We start from the raw sequence: 19,397 nt of genomic DNA, 5'->3' as shown, positions 1-19,397 counted from the left end.
TTCTCTAACATCCAGAAAAGTGAAAAGATAAACATTCAAGAAGCTCAACGAACCCCAGGAAGGATAGACCCCAAAAGAAAATCACTGGGACATATCATAATCTAGCTCTCCAAAATGAAAGATAAGGAGACACTCCTGAAAGCAGCTAGGGAAAACAGAAGTGTCACATACAAAGGCAAGCAAGTCAGATTAAGCTCGCATCTCTCAGCAGAAACCATGCAAGCAAGAAGGCAATGGGGAGACATATATAAAACCTTGACAGAAAACAAAACAACAACAACAAAAAAAAAACAACAACAAAACTGCCAACCAAGAATCCTTTATCCAGCAAAGCTATCAATCAAATACAATGGTGTAATCAAAACATTTCAGGATAAACAGAAGCTAAGGGAGTTTATCAAAGCCAACCCTGCACTACAAAACATCCTAAAGGGAGTTCTGTGGACTGAGAAACAACAAGAACAGACAACAACCAGAGATTGACATATGTGACAGCATCTCCCAGAACTAAATCAACAGATAGAAGAGTTGAGAACAGAACAAAAGTATAAGAACAAACAGAGAATCTGGGAGGTCAGTCTATGATCAAAACAATTACAATGTAAAAGAAGGTAAACACATATGTACAAAGATCCAGATGGTGAGAAGGTCAAGTAGATTACAGGATAAAATAGACTGCACTAAATGGAGGGAACATTTAATGGACTAAAAGGTAACCTCAGAGAAAATTAACACTTCACAATATACCAAGAAAATGAAAATCCAAGAAGAACATGGAAACATTAAAACTATGAGGAAACTCACAAGAAAGAACACAAAAAAGGAAGACACACAGATCAAAGAAAGCAGCAACATCTCAAAAAACAAACAAACATAATGGTGGCAATTAATCCATACCTATCGATAACTACACTGAATGAAAATGGATTAAATGCACCAATTAAGAGACAGAGGGTGACAGAATAGATAAGAAAACAGGATCCTTCAATATGCTGTCTGTGAAAGACATCTCACACACAGACACAAAAACAGATTAAAAGTCAAAGGATGGAAAAAGAAAACCAAAAACATACCAAGCTAATTGCAATAAAAAACTAACAGGCGTGGCAGTACTAATCTCTGATAAAATAAACTTTAAGGCAAAACCAGCATAATAGATAAAGACGGACATTATCTCATGATTAAAGGGACAATTGAACAATATGACATAACCATAATATCTATGCTCCCAATGAAAGAGCTCCAAAATATGTAAAGCAAACTCTAGTAGATTTGAAGAAAGAAAGCTGAATCTACAATAATAGTGGGTGATTTTAATACACCACTTTCAAAATGGATAGAACAACCAGAAAGAAATTGACAAAGACACAGAAGAACTAAATAACACAATCAGCCAACTGGACCTCATAGATGTGTACAGAACATTCAACCCAGTGACAGCACAACAACACATTCTTTTCCAGTGCAGATGGAACATTCTCCAGAATAGACCATGTCTTAGACCACAAAACATATATCCATAAATTTACAAATGTAATTCTCAGACCAAAATGCTATCAAATTAGAAATAATAGGAAGACAAAGGAAATAAAGTCAAATACATGGAAACTGAATAACATCTTGCTGAAAAGCCACTGGGTAGTAGAAGAAATTAAACATGAATTCATAAAGTTCCTAGAAACAAAGAGAACGTAAACACAACATACCAACACCTTTGGGACACGGCGAAAGTGGTGCTGAGAAGACAATTTATTGCAATAAATGCATACGTACAAAAAGAAGAAAGAACCAAAAGTAATACATTAACACAGCATCTACAACAATTAGAAACAGACCAGCAGAGGGAACCTATAGCCACCAAAAGAAAAGAAATAATAAAGATTAGGGTATAAATAAATAAGATAGAAAACAGAAAAACTATAGAAAGAATCAACAGGACAAGAAGCTGGTTCTTTGAAAGGATTAACACAATTGACAGACCATTGGCAAACCTAACAAAAGAGGGAGAAGACACAAATAACACTCATTAGCAACCACATGGGCAGATGATATGATCCTATATGTAGAAAACCCCAAAGAGTCAGTAATAAAGCTACTAGACCTCATTGGAAGATTCAGCAAAGTGGTAGGATATAAGATCAACATACAAAAATCAGTTGGATTCCTGTATACCAAAAATGGCAGCGCTGAAAAGGACATTAGGAAAGCAATACCATCTACAATAGTTGCCTAAAGGATGAAATCTCTAGGAATAAATGTAACTAGAGAAACAAAGACTTACTTATAATACAAAGGAAACTACAAAACACTACCACAAGAAGCCAAAAGACACCTACAAAATTGGAAGAATATACCATGCTCCTGGATAGGAAGACTTAACATTGTGAAAATGTCAATACTGCCCAAAGTAATTTACACATATAATGCAATCCCAATCCAGATTCCAATGACATTCTTCAAAGAGATGGAAAAAACAATTATAAACTTTATATGGAAAGGAAAGAAACATAGGATAAACAAAGCCCTGCTTAAGAAGAAGAATAAGGTTGGAAACGTCTCACTCCTCGGCTTCAAAATTTATAACACAGCTACAGTGGTCAAAACAGCTTGTTACTGGTACAATGAAAGATACATTGATCAATGGAACAAAATCGAGAATCCAGAAATTAACCCATCCACATACTGCCAACTAATTTTTGACAAAGTACCTAAATATATCACATGGGGAGGTGATAGTCTCTTCAACAGATGGTGCAGGCAGAACTGGAAAGCGATATGCAAAAGACTGAAACAAGACCTTCACCTCACGCCTTATACAAAAACCAAGTCAGCAAGGATTAAAGATATAAATGTGAATCCCAGAATTATGAAGGTCATCCATGAAAAAATAGGGACAAATGGGCGGGCACTAAGTCAGGGAATACACAGACTACCAAACATTTTGAAAACTGCACAAACTAGACAAAATAGATGACTGTAACATACTAAAAATTAAAAACTGTGCATCACAAGACAATCACCAGAAGAGCAAAAAGAGAACCCACAGAATGGGAAAAAATCTTTTGCAATGACACATCAGACAAGGGACTCATTTCTAAAATATATAGGAAACTACAACACCTCTACAAGAAAAAGACAAATAACCCAATTAAAAAATGGGCACAGGGCATGAACAGACATTTCACCAAGGAGTAGATCTGGGCAGCCAACAAACATATAAAGAAATGTTCACGATCACTAGTCATTGTTGTTGTTGTGAAGTACCGTCAAGTCGGTTCTGACCCATAGCGACCCTGTATAGGGTTTCCGAGGAGCTACTAGTGAGTTTGAACTGGTGACCTCACAGTTCAAATGGCTTTGCACTAGCCATTAGAGAGATGCAAATCAAAACAACAATGAGATATCATCTCACAATAGCAATAACAACAAAGATTAAAAAATGTAGAGGCTAATAAATGCTGGTGAGGAATGGAGACACTGGGACACTCCTGCATTGCCAGTGGGATTGCAAAATGGTCCAACCCCTCTGGAAAGCAATATGGTCCTTCCTCAGGAGGTTGGAAATAGAAATACCTTATGATCCAGCAATTCCTCTACTTGGTATTTACCCACAAGAAATACGAGCCATGACACAATGTTAATAGCAGCACTATTTACAATAGCAAAAAGATGGAAATAGTCTAAGTGCCCATGAATGGAAGAATGAACAAACTTTGGTACATATACACAATGGAATATTATGCTACCTTGAAGAATGACAAGGAAGCTGTAAGCCACTGCATAACATGGATGAACCTTGAGGACATTATGCTGAGTGAAATCAGTCAGTCACAAAAGAAGAAATACTGCATAGGACCATTACTGTAAGAGATTTTAAAAAGTATCCACACTAAAAGGGGGGGAGGATATTTTCTGGTTACCGGGGTGTATGGGGTGGCATGAGAGGAGAGAGGGGAAGGTGAAGCAGAGGGTAGGGAATAGACACAGGCTAGTGGAGCACAGGGTAGGGAGCAGACACAGGATAGTTTGGGTGCTGGGGCACTCATACACTGGAAGGGGAAGGGGAATGGAAGAACAAGGAGGATGGGAGAACAGTTAGGCAGGTTTACAAGGGCTAAATAGGACAGAGGTAAATAACTATATAAACAGAACCTTGGAACAACAGGTCTCTGGGATACAAAGATTGACACATGGTTTGAATGGGTAAAAGAGGTGAAATCATGTTAAGATGCTTGGCTGTCTTTTGAATCTTGGTTTTCCTTGCCTACTATTGTAAAATAGACACCTGAAGGGGAGAGAAAGGAATAGCCAGAAACATCACCATAGAAATCTTGTAAGTTCATCTTCTGCCTATAACTGATTGGAATACCTAAACTGGTTTTAGAACTAGCCTAGTGAAGGAGGCTTCCTACGGAGTCTTTACATTGCCTAAGACCATAGGTAGAATCCTGAACCCCATCCAGAACCTTCTGAGGTGGGAAATGTCCACTTGAAAGGTCAAGCAGACCAGCCTGGAATGCCTAGAAGAGCAGAAGATACTTACTGAAAGAAAGACCAGCAGGAAATTAAAAACAACAACAGCAGTCTGATTAACTACTACAAGATCAAGCAAGTTGTTCCCCCAGGAGCCATCGAGACAAATGGTCAGGTCCCCTCAAGGCAAACCCCCTTCCAAGACTGAAACTCAAGATGAATACAAGAGCATGCATGTGGTCTTGCTGCTGACTAGACTACGTTGGTCACCAATAAGGGCAAGTGGCAGAAAAACAGCAATGAAGTTGTGAGCTAAATCTCACCACATTCAATAGACTCCTGTTAATCTGGATTGAGACCTGGTTGGCCAGCAGTATGGGAAGACCTGGGGACTCCTGGGCTCAGGGACAGGAACATGGACACAGAAGACTAGAATACAGAGTGAAACATCCAGCTGATATGAAGTGAGGGGAGATGCACAAGCGCATCCATACTAGCAGATAGTACCCATTTGACCTGGTTTCAATGGCTGGATGATCAGAACACGACTAGAGAAAGAAAGAAGAGGGGGAAAAAAGCATGTTGTTGTTGTTGTTGTGAAGTGCCGTTGAGTCGGTTCCGACCCATAGCAACCCTGTATATTAGGGTTTCCAAGGAGCAGCTCATAAACTTGAACTGCCGACCTTGCAGTTGAAACGGCTTTGCAGTCTGGTTCATTAACCCATAGTGCCACACCAGGACTCCAAAAAAAGCATAATCCACTACAATTTGATGAACTTGACCTATGCTTGTGGATGCAGTAGGGCAAAGGAGCAAACAACTCTTTACAGTGAGGATCATCCCCATCCCCTGGGTACACAGGGTCAACAAGGATGAGGTAATTAGACATTGGCTACCCAAAATGGAGGGGCAACAAAGGCAAGAAGTGACTGGCTTACAAGCTTTCAATGGAGAACCTAATTCCAGAGGGTACAGGGAAAAGTAGAATCTCCACTGAGTGGTTTCCAACCTGTCTGGATGGGGCTGATAAGAGGTGATGGGAATAAGACTCTTGTGGTTCAATAGGGAATGATTGCTATCAGGACTGACTGTGAGTGTTGGAAAGGTAAAGGTAGACGTTTTATAACATAAGAAGGGGAGTGATTGATTTTACAGTCCATGGGTGGAGGTCTCTGAAACCATCATGTAAGACCCTATCCAGAGAAGCAGTGACACCAGGGATGGAGGCAGAGACAATGATGTGGAGAGATGGAGTGGCTGGGGACTCTAGACACAGGGAAGGAGAGGGGCTGTTTGCTGGCGACTGGAGGGTAGGTGTGCAGGGTGTACCCTTTGGTTGTTTGATGATGCTTGCAGGGCATTGTAATCATTGCAATGAAACAAAATACGATAGGATGAATGTAAAGATAATGTTCTCCCATGTAAATGGTCACATAATTCACAATAAAAACTTAAAAAAAAAAAAGGAGAGAGTTAGGGAGTAAGGGAATTAGAGAAGGACAGAAAGAAAAGAAAGGAAGTAGAGGAAGAATGGAGACAAAGTAAAATGAAGAAGGAAAAGGAGGGAGGAAGGATGGAAACAGAGGACTCCAAGTTTTTAAATTACCTGGCTATTAAACAGAGTTATCAGTCCTTTTTGAGATGCTGTGATTAGTAAATCCAGTTGAGGAATCTTGACAATGCACTTGATCACATCCCGTCTTCTACTACCTGCCAATGGCATAATATTAATATCAACTTCTACCATTAAAACCCTACAGCTCATTTGTTAGTTTTGCTTAGAAAAGAAAAAGATAACAACCAACTTATTGCAGGAAAACCTTGAGTTACTTAAAAATTACAGTGGAATACAACCATAAAATCCAGTAACTCTTGCATTTTAATTATTTCCAGAAATACTAATCTAAATATATAGTTTTCCAACTACTGTGCATAAATTCCCAGAGAAGATGTAAGACACACATATATATATATATGTACACAAATGCACATGTTAAAGAGAAGGAGTTTTCTGAACATCTTTTGGAATTATTTCAATTTTTTGATGACTGCATCTCCTAGGAATCCTTTTTCTGAATTGTCATCATCAAAGTTTACATAGAATCAAAATCTAATACTATGTCAGACTTTCCAGTGTAATAGAAGCTACTCTAATACTACTATTGGAACTCATTAAAAAGAAAACACTGGACAATTTATTTGTTTTTATAGCACTTACTACCATTTAGCATGGTTGCTACCAGAGGCTCCATATGATAAACCCTGTACTGCAAACTACAGTTTTGTAGTTCAAGCCCACCAGCTTCTATATGGGAGAAAGATGAAGTTTTCTGCTCCTGTGAAGATTCTAAAGCCTCAGAAACCCTATACAGGGTCACTCTGAGATGGAACTGACTCAGTAGCACTTAACAACAACAACCATCTGACACAAAATACAATTTACTTTGTTTTTTATCTGTCTATTCTCATTAGAATATAAAGTCCCTGAGGTCAGGAATGTTTGCTTGTTTTGTTCACTGCTGTGTCCTCAGCACTTAGAACAGTGGTTGACTCAGTAAACCAAAACCGAAACTGCAGACATTTAATTGATTCTAACTCTGTATTCATGGATATATTTGCAGTGTAAGTGTATACATATACTTCGGTATATATTTTCTGTCGAGAACCAGCCTCGACATAAGAGTTTGGTTCACCAAGTAGGGAGATCTGGCGGCGACAGAGATAGAGAAAGAATACACACAAAGACACAAAACAAGAGAGACAAGAAGACACCCCGAAACTAGAGTGGATGCGAAACTGATGGGCAGACCCTGGACTACAGGTATCGTGGCCCCTGCAGGCAGTAAATGCACAGCCCTGCAGGCAGTAACGCATGCCCTGCAAGCCGTAACACATGCGGGCTTTGGTCTGCGCCTCCGTTTTATTTCGGGGAGGAGCTTTACACAAAGGAAGGCGGGGTTTATTAAGATGGGGTACAGAAGTGAAATGTGATTAATCGTTCAAAACAGGACACCATGATTTACTGGCACATATTCTAAAACATACATCACAAATTGTCTTGATAATATAACATCCTTAATTTTCCAGAAATTCAAGCAAATTGTTATAGTACTTTTCAAGTTCGAATCCCAGGGCAGCAGCTTGGTTTCTCCAGGCTAATTAACATACCTATAGCACCTAATCTTGAATGGGAAAAGGTGAAAAGGATTGAAAGGAGTCCCGCTGTGTCAGCTGTCTGGCCGATGCTTGCAGGAGGAGGAAGGATGCCTAGCTTGATGGTTTACACCTGGGGGCGATCCGGGAAGGCTGGCAACTATTATTCTATAGACAAAACCCCGGAATTCGCCAATCCACTTTGGGTGAATTCCTTGGGGGAAACTTGTTTTTGGAATTTTTTACACCCTCGGCTTTAGAAGAGGTGTTAATATTGGTCCATGGATATCAAGGGCTCATGTATTAAGTTAATATCGAACATAACTGAATAATTTGATAAAGAACAGTTTGGACGAGCTTGCCCAGTGGCTAGAGTTTGTTCCTCAGAGAGATTTGTTCCTAGAAACTTAAGCACTGCCAGTACAGTGGAGACATTGAGAGAGGCACATAAGAAATCATTTTCTCAGACGCTACAATTACTGGAGTTCGAAGCATAGAAGGAATTAATAGGACTAAAGCAAAGTATACAGAGCTAGCCCAACAGTAAGTTTGTAAAAGCCAATGAACCCGGGACGTTGGGACCTTAGGGTCTCTGGCTAGCAAGTCTGAGTGCGGTCATGTGCTGGATTTTCGTCCATGACACCGGTCCTCAACATCCCAGTACCTGCGGTCTGCAACAATTTTCTATATATATTTGTGGGCTTGATCCCTTGTATCACAAAGTAGAATTACTCTGTAGGATTTTTCCTGGTTTTCTGAACGCAGATCACCAGGCCTTTTTTCTGAAGCACTGCTGCTTGAGAACAGACCACCAACCTTTCAGTTAATAGCTGAGAGCAAACCATTTATACTACGCAGGGACCTTGGTCTACATTAAAACAAAGCACACAAACAACATCAACGAACCCACTGTGGTCCTGTTGATTCTGACACAAAACATCAACTGAATCCCAAAATTCAAATAGTTTCTGATGTCAAAGTGAGGGCATTGATTGGGAAGAAATGGGATCCTGAAATCTGGGATAGGGATATGTGGGCAGGTCATCAGGAAGCAGGGGACATAGTATGTGTGGACTCCTGGTGGGGTGATATAAGTAATGGACTGCAAACCATAAGGTTGGCAGTTCAAACCACCAGCTGCTCCTCAGAAACCCTATATAGGGTCATATGAATTGACATTGACTTGATGACATTTAACAACAATAACAACAAGGGGTTCATAGAGTTCCTAAGTTCTATTGAAGCTCTTCTGCTAGCAGAACCAGTCCTCTTCCTCTCATGTGATGAGATTACCTCGGGTCTGCCTGCTGTGCCATTGTTGAGATATGGCCTGGGCAGCACCTGGGAAACTGTCTGGGGACATAACCTTAGGCTGATGCTTTACAAGACATTGCTGAATTTTCTCTCACTTGTTTTCGACCTATAACTAGACTTTAGTTCCAAGTGATCCCCAAAAAGTTAAGTACATATTATGGCTCCCAGGAGAGGTATTTCATACTCCAAAAGTACACCCTGATTTTTCTAACATGTACAAACAGTGGAGAATATGTGTGGGCATGGCTAGTAAGGGTGTGGGATAATGGTGCAAGGAACATAAAGTTGGATCAGTCTGCGTTTATTGATATGGGCCCACTAGGCACAGATTCTTCATTCAAAGTTCTAGCTCCAGAGGTTAGGAGAGAATCCAATCGTTTATTTGGTTGGTTCACTGAAGCATGGATTGCACATTGACCTACAAAACATCATATTGAAGTACTAAACCCGTCTTGGTATTCTGTAATGGAAGGTATTCAAAGGCTTCAGAAGCTGGCATGTTAGAGTAGATTTATCAGAATAGACCCACACAACCAAACATGGAGTGCCCTGATGACACATCTTTTACGCCAACAGTGAGGAACAAATTAATGTAGGGAGACCAGCAACTCAAATACTATGTGAATGTTGTTTTATATAAGTCAGATTTGACAGTGGTAACTGAATCCTTCAATAATGAAAGTCGAGGCTTGAGTTTTTTCTTCAGTTCCCCAGCTTGAGAAATCCTGGTTTACACCCTTGGAAACCCTATATGGGGTTGATATGAGTCAGAATCAATTTGATATATATGAGTGTGATGACTCCATAGGGTAAGCACTGGATTGTGAACCACAAGGTCATGAGGAACCTGTTTATTGATTGCCAGAAAAACGACCATATCTGTGTTGGAGGAAATATAGCCAAATCCTCCTTAGAAGCAAGGATGGTGATGTCTCTCATATTTTGAACATGTCAGTAGGGACAGTTTTCTGAAGAAGGACATCATGCTTGGTAAAGTGAGGGTCAGCATAAAAGTGGTATACCCTCAACAAGATGGATTGGCACAATGGCTATAGCAATGGGCTTAGATATAACTAAAGTTGGAGGATGGCACAGAACTGGGCAGTGTTTTGCTCATTCATTTATAGGGTTGTTATGAGTCAGAACCAAATCAACAGCAATTAACAACAACAGCATGATAATTGAGGGTGTGGGAGAAGTCTGGATTAGCGAAATTTTGATAATTTTAGAACCATTTAAGAGAACTGTGAATCCATGTGATAATGGAGCATTTGTTGTTAAGTTACCATTGTAGAGAGTCTTTATTTGGGATTTTAACATTTTTCCTGCTTATGATTTCTATATATTATCTTTTGGAGCAATGATAACATTTCAGTCTCAATTTCAGGTATAGTTTCTTCTGTTGTTGGATATGAAGGTATCCCAGTTATAGAATATTTAACAAGTAAATAAAATGAACCATAATTCTATAGAAATGTTATGTTCCCATGACTTAATTTCTGGAAATATGAAAACACATACTAATTTGGAACACAAATTTTAAATATTACCTGAAATCACAACTCGCTGTTTTCTAGAAACAAGGAAAATCAAATTTTCTTCATCCATCTGGGAGGAAAGCACATCTTCCTCTGAGCAGAAGTATCCAAAGATCTAAAATCCCACAAACATATGCAAATATGCACAATATATTAGAATTGACTATAAGGTAACATGTATGATGTTGGCTGAACTTTAAAATCTAATTTGGATAGGTAATATTGTCTGGGGGGAGCTTCCTACTGTTAATATAGTGTGTAGCCATGGGCTATATGGCTTTTTACTCTATATACATGACAATCCCACATACATAGAATAAAACTTCTCCATAGGGCATTCTCAGCTTTTCAGAAAATCACCTAACCTGTCTTCTGAGGCAGCTCTGGGTTAGTAGTAGCTTTTGCCTCCCAGCTGCTCTTTCATTATTGAGCAAGCACTGATTTATTTTTTCTTCTGAGCTGATGCTCCTATTCACACTGATAGATCTATTCCGAGCGGGCACTTACTTGGAAATCAAATTAGCCTTCCCCAGACAGGGCCTACACTAGGAACCTTGATATTGAATTTGACTACTCTCAGATGGCTGTTTCTACCAATTTTTCATAAATTTTCTTAGGATGAAATTTTCACTACTTTTGGTGGGGTGTTCGGAATTTAAGAGACTATATTTTTCTTTGAGCTCTAGTGTGGTGCTGTAGGATAATCACTAGACTAGTAACTGCCAGGTTGCCAGTTGAAACCCATCAACTGCTCTCAGAAACCTTGCACAAGGTCACTGTGAGTCAGAATGGACTCAACAGTACTTAATAACAACCTAGAACTGCATGATAATAAATTGATATGAAAGAATAACTTGAAAATGGAAAATGCCCTTGATTTGAGAATATATAGACAAATAATTCTAACAAATTTGAAAAACAAGATAGCTGTTCTTCAATTATCTTATAATATGCCAAAATACTTTTAGTTCTTATCAATTAATGGCACTTACCAGTATTATGCTTGTTAATAGAGTTGAGAGTACTTGATGTTAATGAATGAACAGACAGCTTTTGATGCATTTATGTGCATATGTACTAGTCTGGGAATCCTACTAAGCTACAGATTTAGATTCCACATGTCTGGGATGGAGTCTAGGACTCTTCATTTCTAATAATTACCCAAAGAAACCAAAAGATAAATTTAAAAGATAGGGGGGGGAAAGGTCAAATGGATGTCAGTGGAGACTCTGAAACTTGCTTTTAAATGTAGAATAGCTTAAGCAATAGAAAGAAATTAGCAAAATAAATAAAAACAACAGCAACAAGAAACCTGAACAGAAGGTTTCAAAGGGCAACATAAGATAAAGTCAAGTCATAACGTAAAATGAAATATACAAAGATCTGGAGTTAGAAAACCAAAACGCATTTCTCAAGCTGAAAGAACTGGTGGGGGAAAAAATCAGTCTCAAGTTGAAATATTGCATGATTCAATGGGCAAAATATTGAACAACACAAAAATACTAAAAGAAAAAAAAAATACTAAAAGGAAAACACTGGGAAGAGTACAAGAGTTAAAGGCAACAGAGGTAAATATTATTATATATTTTGTTGTTGTTGTTAAGTGCCATCAAGTTGGTTCTGACCCATAGCAACCCTGTACAGGGTTTCTGAGGCTGTAAATCTTTATGGGAGCAGAAAGTCTCATCTTTCTCCCACAGAGCGGCTGGTAGTTTCGAACTGCTGACCTTAAGGTTTGCAGCCCGATTTGTAACCACTACACTACCAGAGCTCCTTACTGTTATATAACCCTGCAAAAATAGAGATCTACAAGTAGATGTATGGATAGACACACAAGCTGAGCAGGTGTTGGAGGAAGAGTGGGAGTATACCCACAAATACATATAGGTTTGACAGAGGATATTTATACATGGATATTTACCCTTGTTTCAAATATATCCATGTGGTGGGAGTATATGGAAGAAAAGTTCTGAAAAATTCTTAGACATAACTAAACACCTTGAGGTAATGAAACCCTGTGTCTGAGGGCTCAGAATTATGGTCTTCAGGGGATACCTAGGTGAGCTGGCATAACAAAGACAATGTTCTACATTCTACTTGATGATTAGAACCGAGGTTTTCAAAGCTCATGATCAGCCATCTAAGATGCAATTATTGGTCTCTCCCCGTTCAGACGAAAGAAGACTAATAAAAGTAAAAAATACATGAAAACATTAAGTCCAATGGTCTAATGGATCATACAAACATCAGTCTCCACAACCCTGACACCAGAAGAACTATGTCATACCTTACTGCCACTACCGATTTCTCTGAAAAGGACCACATTAGATGATCCTGGATAAAGTGGGAGAAAATGGGGAACGGAATTCAAAATTTAAAAAAAGACCAGTTTTATTGGTCAGATAGAGACTCATGGAACTCCAGAGACAATGACTCTTAGTCATTTCTCAGTTCTGGGAATGAACTTGTCCTCATGGCTCAATTTTTATCCAAACAACGGGTTTGGATAAAGGGGGACCTAAAGCACACCTTAAATTAATCAACTATTTGAGGACAAAATGACAGCATTCATCCAAGGACACAATTCAGAAGGATGAGGAAGAGGAGAAAATTATGGTACTTTATAGGGATTGCAGTCAAATACAAAATGTGTATGAATCACTGAGTTTAAAACTGATCGGCTACATAAATTTTCACCCAATTCACAATAAAAAGTTGAAAAAAAAGGGGGAGGGGGGCCTGGAAAAATTCCATTATCTTTTTTTTATTGTTGTGAACTTGAGTGATAGTTTACATGAGAGAACATCAGCTTTACATAATTGTTTCATTGCAATGATCACAATCTCCTCTGTGTATCATAATTCAACAGTATTTGCTTCCATTTTGTCTGTTTTTTTTGAGGGGGTAGGGTGGGGTGGAGGGGATGTACACACAAAAAAAACTCAGGAATATATAATAATTTAAACAACCAAAGGGCACATTCTACAACGCTGCCTTTTGGCCGCAAGCATCCAGTCCCTCTCTTTCCTTGAGTCCAGAGTCCTTAGCTGCTCCCTCTCTCCATGTCCTTATCTCTTCCTCCATCTCTCGTGTCGCTGCTTCTCTGGATAGGGTCTCACATTCCACTTGTACTCTTCTCCCTTTGATGGTCCTAAGGTCCTCTGTTCATGGACTGTAAGATTAAATACTCCCCCGCTTTTGTTACAAAACTTCTTCCTTTGCAGTTGTGACAATCACAGTCCTGATAACAATTCCTCACTAGTGAATCATAAGAATCTTATCCCCTTTTCTCTTTTCACCAGACCCATCTAGACAAGTTGAAAACTATTCAGTGGGTACTCTACCTTCCCCCACATACTCTTAAACTCCTTCTTGAAAATTTGTAAGTCAGTCACTTTGTGCCTTTATTGCCCCCCGCCCCATTTTAGGTAGTCAATGTCTAAGTTGCCCCTCCCTATCTACTCTGTATACAGAGGGAATAGGATTGATCCTTGATGTGAAGACTCTTTCCCTCTCAGTTGGTATTGTGAGTTACTACACCCATAAGTATAGGTCAAGTTCATCAAATTGTAGCAATTTACACTCGTTTCCTTCATAAAAAACAAAACAAAAAAACAAACTTCTTCTAGTTGAGTTCTGATTATCAAGCCATTGAGCTAGGTCAAATGGGTACTATCTGCAGGTTTAGGTGTTCTTGTGTGTCTCCCCTCACTTCATATCAGCTGGATGCTACATTCGAAGCTCTAGCCCTCCATAGTTATGTCCTTATCAATGGGTTCAGCAGTCCCCAGGTCTCACCACACTTTGAACCAACCAACCCTTCCTCTTCTCTGTCCCATCTCCAGGTCAACAGGAATCTGTGGAATGTAATTTAATTCATCCCATATCTTCATTGCTGACTTTCCTCCCTCTTCCACACACTATCAGACCAACGTGGTTGCCAGCAAGCTTACATGCCTGCTCATGTGTTCCGTTTGAGTTTCAGTCTTAGAGGAGGAGTTTGTCCTGGAGGGACTTGATTGCTTGCTTGCCTTGATGGCTCCCCAGAAAACAACTTGCTTGTTCTTGTAGTAGCCAATCAGACTGCCATTTTTGTTTTGGCTTTTTCCTGCTGATCTTTCTTTGACGATGTATCTTCTGTTGTTCTAGCTATTCCAGGCTAGTCTTCTTGTCTACAGCTGTGGTTTCTAATGTGTGTTATTTGTGTCTTCTCCCTCCTTTTGTTTTTGTTTTTTTTTTTGTTAGATTTGCCAATGGTTTGCCAATTTTATTAATCCTTTCAAAGAGCCAGCTTCTTGTCCTGTTGATTTTTTTCTATAGTTTTTCTGTTTCCTATCTCATTTATTTCTGCTCTCATCTTTATTATTTCTTTTCTCTTGGTGACTGTAGGTTCCCACTGTTGTTCTTTTTCTAGTTGCTGGAGATGTTGTGTTAATGTGTCAGTTTTGATTCTTTCTTCCTTTAAGTCATTATCTTTTAATTAAATTTTTTCATGATCTTTTTGAAGCTCCTTTTTATACGTGTGTTTATATGTGGGCACATATGTTGTTGTTATTGTTTGCCATTGAGTAGCATCAATATATAACATCAGTTCTGACTCATAACAATCCTATAGGACAGAGTAGAACTGCCCCATAGGATTTCCTCAGCTGAAATCTTTATGGGAAGTCTTTTCTTCCATGGGCATATCTAAATATATCTATATGTTGTTGTTGTTAAGTTCCAACTCAAAGTGACCCTGTATAGGGTTTCTGAGGAGCAGCTGGTGAGTTTGAACCATTGACCTTGCAGTTCAAACCAATCTAATGATTGAGTGTTTATGCTACAGTGCCACATCAGGAATATATGTAGATGTACATATATACGTAAGGAGTCCTGGTGTGGCGCTGTGGGCTTATGCATCAGACTGCAAAGTCATTTGAACTGCAAGGCCAGTGGTTCAATCTCACCAGCTGCTTCTTGGAAACCCTATACAGGGTCTCTATGGTTCAAAATTGACTCCACAGCACTTAACAACAACAACAATATATATGCAAATGTAGGCATTCATTGGTATATTCATATATACAATAAAACCTATAAGGAGAACAAACACAAATGCTTCTTAATCATATACTTAAGTATACTTAATCATATACTTAGACTCAAATTTAAACTGGATTATATGAAGAAAAATATGCCATATCAGGGTAAGAGGAAGACTCATTAACAACCTGAGATATGCAGATGATAAAATCTTGCTTGCTGAAATTGAAAAGGACTTTAAATACTTACTGATGAAGATCAAAGACCACAGCCTTTGGTATGGGTTGTACCTCAATGTAAAGAAAACAAAAATCCTCACCATTGGCCCAGTAAATAACACTAAGATAAATGGAGAAAAGATTGAAGTTGTCAAAGACTCCAATTTGCTCAGATCCACCATCAGTACTCATGGAAGCAGTCAAGAAATCAAGCAACATATTTCACTAGGCAAATCCACTGCACAAGATGTCAGTTTGAGGACTAAGGTGTGCCTGATCCAAGCCATGGTATATTCAATAACCTCATATGTATGTGAAAGTTTGATAGTGATTAAGGAAAAATATACAGAAGAATTGATGCATTTGAGCTATAGTGTTGGATGAGAGTATTAAAAGTACCACAGACTGCCAAAATAACAAACTAATCTGTGTTGGAAGAAGTGCAGCCAAAATGCTCCTTAGAAGCCAAGGTGGCCAGGCTTTGTCTCTCATACTTAGAACATATCATCAAGAGGAACCAGTCCCTGGAGAAGGATATGTTTAGTAAAATGGAGTTGGAGAAAAAGAGCAAGACCCCCAACGAGATGGATTGGCACCATGGCAGCAGCAATGGGCACAAACGTAGCAATGATTGTGAAGTTGGTACAGGACCCAGCAGTGTTTCATTCTGTTGTGCATAGGGTCACTGGTAGTCAGTACCAACTTGATGGCACCAAACAACAAGGCATTAGGTAGCTGAAATGAACTGGCATTAGCCATTTTGAATATGACAAATTGAAGAGGACTAGTGTAGCACTCATCATCAAAATGAACTTTTGAGATAAATCTTGAAGTATACTGCTGTCTGTGATAGGATAATATCCATACTGGTCTACAGGGAAGACCAGCTAATACAACTATTATTCAAATTTATGCACCACTCATTAAAGCCAGTGCTGATGAAATTGAAGAATCCTGCCAACTTCTTTAGTCTGAAATTAATCAAACATGCAATCAAGATAATTACTGGTGATTATAATGCAAACGTTGGAAACAAAAGGAAAATATGGACTTGATGAGAGAAATAATACTGGAGAAGTTAGCAATATGGTAGAAGTTAGCAAGACCAGTGACATTCCAAATAAGTTTTCTAAACAACATAATAGGTGAATATACACATGGATCTCACCAAATGGCACACAAATTAAATTTACTACATCTGTAGGAAGAGACAGTGGGAAAGCTCCACAACTCAGCTAGAACAAGGCCAGGGGCAGACTGTGGAACAGACCATCAACTGCTCATATGTGGATCATGACAAGCTATGGATAACATTGTGAAGAATGGATATTCCAGAACACTTTATTGTGCTCATGAGGGACCTGTACATAGACCAAGAGGCAGTTGTTAGAACAGAATAAGAGGACACTGATTGGTTTAAAATCAGTAGAGGTGTAAGCCTTTCAGATTTTAAACCATGCATCATATTAATTCAATCTATATGATGAACAAATAATCCAAGAAGCTGGTTTATATGAAGAAGAACGTGGCATCAGGAGTAGAAGACAACTCATTAACAATCTGATATATACAGATGATACAACCTTGCTTGCTGAAAGTGAAGAGGATTTAAAATACTGATGAAGATCAGAAACTACAGCCTTCAGTATGGATTACAATTAAATTTAAAGAAAACAAAAATCCTCACAACTGAACCAATAAATAACATCATGAAAAGTGGTTTTAAGATTGAAATTGCCAAAGACTGCATTTTACTTGGATCCACAAGCAACAGTCAAGAACTCAAATGATGTTTAGCTTTGGGCAAATCTGATACAAAAGACCTCTTACCTCTTCAAAGTGCTCAAGAGCAAAGATAACTGTTTGAGAACTAAGGTGCACCTGACCCAAACCATGGTATTTTCAATTGCCTCATATTCATGAGGAGTCCTGATGTGGTGCTGGGGGGTTAATATGCTGGATTGCGTCAGTTTGATCCACAAGGTTGGTGGTTTAAGTTCACTAGCCGCTCCTCAGAAACCCTAAACAGGGTTGCTAGATATGGTTCAGAACCAATTTGATGACATATAATAATAACAACCACAACATATTTATGTGAAAGTTGGACAATGAATAAGGAAGATCACAGAAGAGTCAATACATTTAAAGTATGGTGTTGGAGAAGAATGTTAAAATTACTATGGACTGCCAGAAAAACAAACAAATCTGTGTTGGAATAAATACAACCAGAATGCTCCTTAGAAACCAGGATTACAAGACTAGTTCTCTCTCATACTTTTGACAAGTTAACAGGAGGGACCAGTCCTGGAAAATGACATCATGCTTGGTAAAGTGGAGGTCAGCAAAAAATAGGAAGACCCCTAATGAGATGAACTGACACAGTGACGGCAACAGTGGGCTCAGATCTAACAAGAATTGTGAGAATGATATAGGACTGGACAGCGTTTTGTTCTGTTGTCCATAGGGTCTCTGTGAGTCAGAAATGACTCAAAGGCACCTAATAACAATCTAAAACCACAAACCCAATCACTTTTTAGGAGTTCAGAAGCCTTCAGATAGAAAAGCTATATCAAATAAATTGACAGTATAAAAATAGCTAAATCATCTCCCACTTCGCCTTATTGGTAGACCAACAAGGTCACCAGCAATACCACATGCTTGAAACTCAATATTCCCATTGAGTTTCAGTCTTGAAAAGGGGCTTGCGCAAAGGGCTCCCTGGTGAACAACTTGCTTGTTCTTGTAGTAGTCAGTCAGACTGCCATTATTATTTTTGAATTTTCCTGCTGGTCTTTCTTTCAAGAAGTATCTTCTGCTCTTCCAGCCACTCTAGGCTGGTCTGCTTATCCTTTAAGTGGAAATTTCCCACCTCAGAAGACTCTGGTTGGGGACCAGTATTCCACCTATGGTCTTATGTAATGCAGAGGCTCCATAGGAAGCCTCCTTAACTGGGCACATTGTAGCCTCATTTTAGGTATTGCAGTCAGTTTTAGGCTAAAGAAGAACTTACAAGCTTTCTATAGTGATGTTTCTGGCTACTCCTTTCTCTCCCCCTCAAGTGTCTATTTTACAATAATAGGCAGGGGAACCACAATTGAAAAGACAGCCAAGCAACTTAACATTATTTCCCCTCTTTTACCCATTCAAACCATGCCTCAATCACTCTATCCCAGAGCCCTGTAGTTCCAAGGTTGAGTATACATCACTATTTACCACTGTCCCAACTTAGCCCATGCAAACCTGCCTAATTGATCTCACATCCGCCTTGTTCTTCCATTCCCCTCCCCTTTCTTGCGTATTGCCCTGACCCATCCAGCACCCAAACTATACTGTGTCTATTCCCTAACCTGTGCCCCATCTTCCCCTCCCTCCCCTCGCTCCACCCCATACACCTGGTAACCAACAAAGGTTTTGTGTGTTTTTTTCCACTTTTAGTGTCGGTACTTTTGTTAAGTTTTTACAATAATGGTCATATGCAGTATTTCTCCTTTTGTGACTGACTAATTTCATTCAGCATAATGTCCTCAAGGCTCATCCATGTTATGTGGCGGCTTGCTGTTGTTCTTCAAGGTGGCATAATATTCCATTGTGTGTATGTATCACAATTTGGTTATCCATTATTCCATTGATGGGCACTTAAACTGTCTCCATCTTTTTGCTATTGTAAATAGTGCTG

General features: G+C 39.0%; 1 protein-coding gene across 1 annotated transcript in view; it reads right to left on the bottom strand.

Moving 5' to 3' along the window:
- Positions 1-19,397, bottom strand: part of WDR64 (WD repeat domain 64) — a 457,550-nt gene that overhangs the window by 398,079 nt on the left and 40,074 nt on the right. The window contains exons 3-4 of the mRNA XM_006868582.1: positions 10,491-10,593; positions 6,080-6,183 (exon numbers count right to left, since the gene is read on the bottom strand). Coding sequence (XP_006868644.1) covers positions 6,080-6,183; positions 10,491-10,593 — 207 coding nt within the window. The remainder of the gene's footprint in view (positions 1-6,079; positions 6,184-10,490; positions 10,594-19,397) is intronic.

Source organism: Chrysochloris asiatica, unplaced genomic scaffold (genome assembly GCF_000296735.1).
Source record: "Chrysochloris asiatica unplaced genomic scaffold, ChrAsi1.0 scaffold00119, whole genome shotgun sequence".
Taxonomy (NCBI): Eukaryota; Metazoa; Chordata; class Mammalia; order Afrosoricida; family Chrysochloridae; genus Chrysochloris; species Chrysochloris asiatica.
The sequence above is the reverse complement of the archived record's forward strand: the minus strand, read 5'-3'. Positions and strand labels throughout refer to the sequence as shown.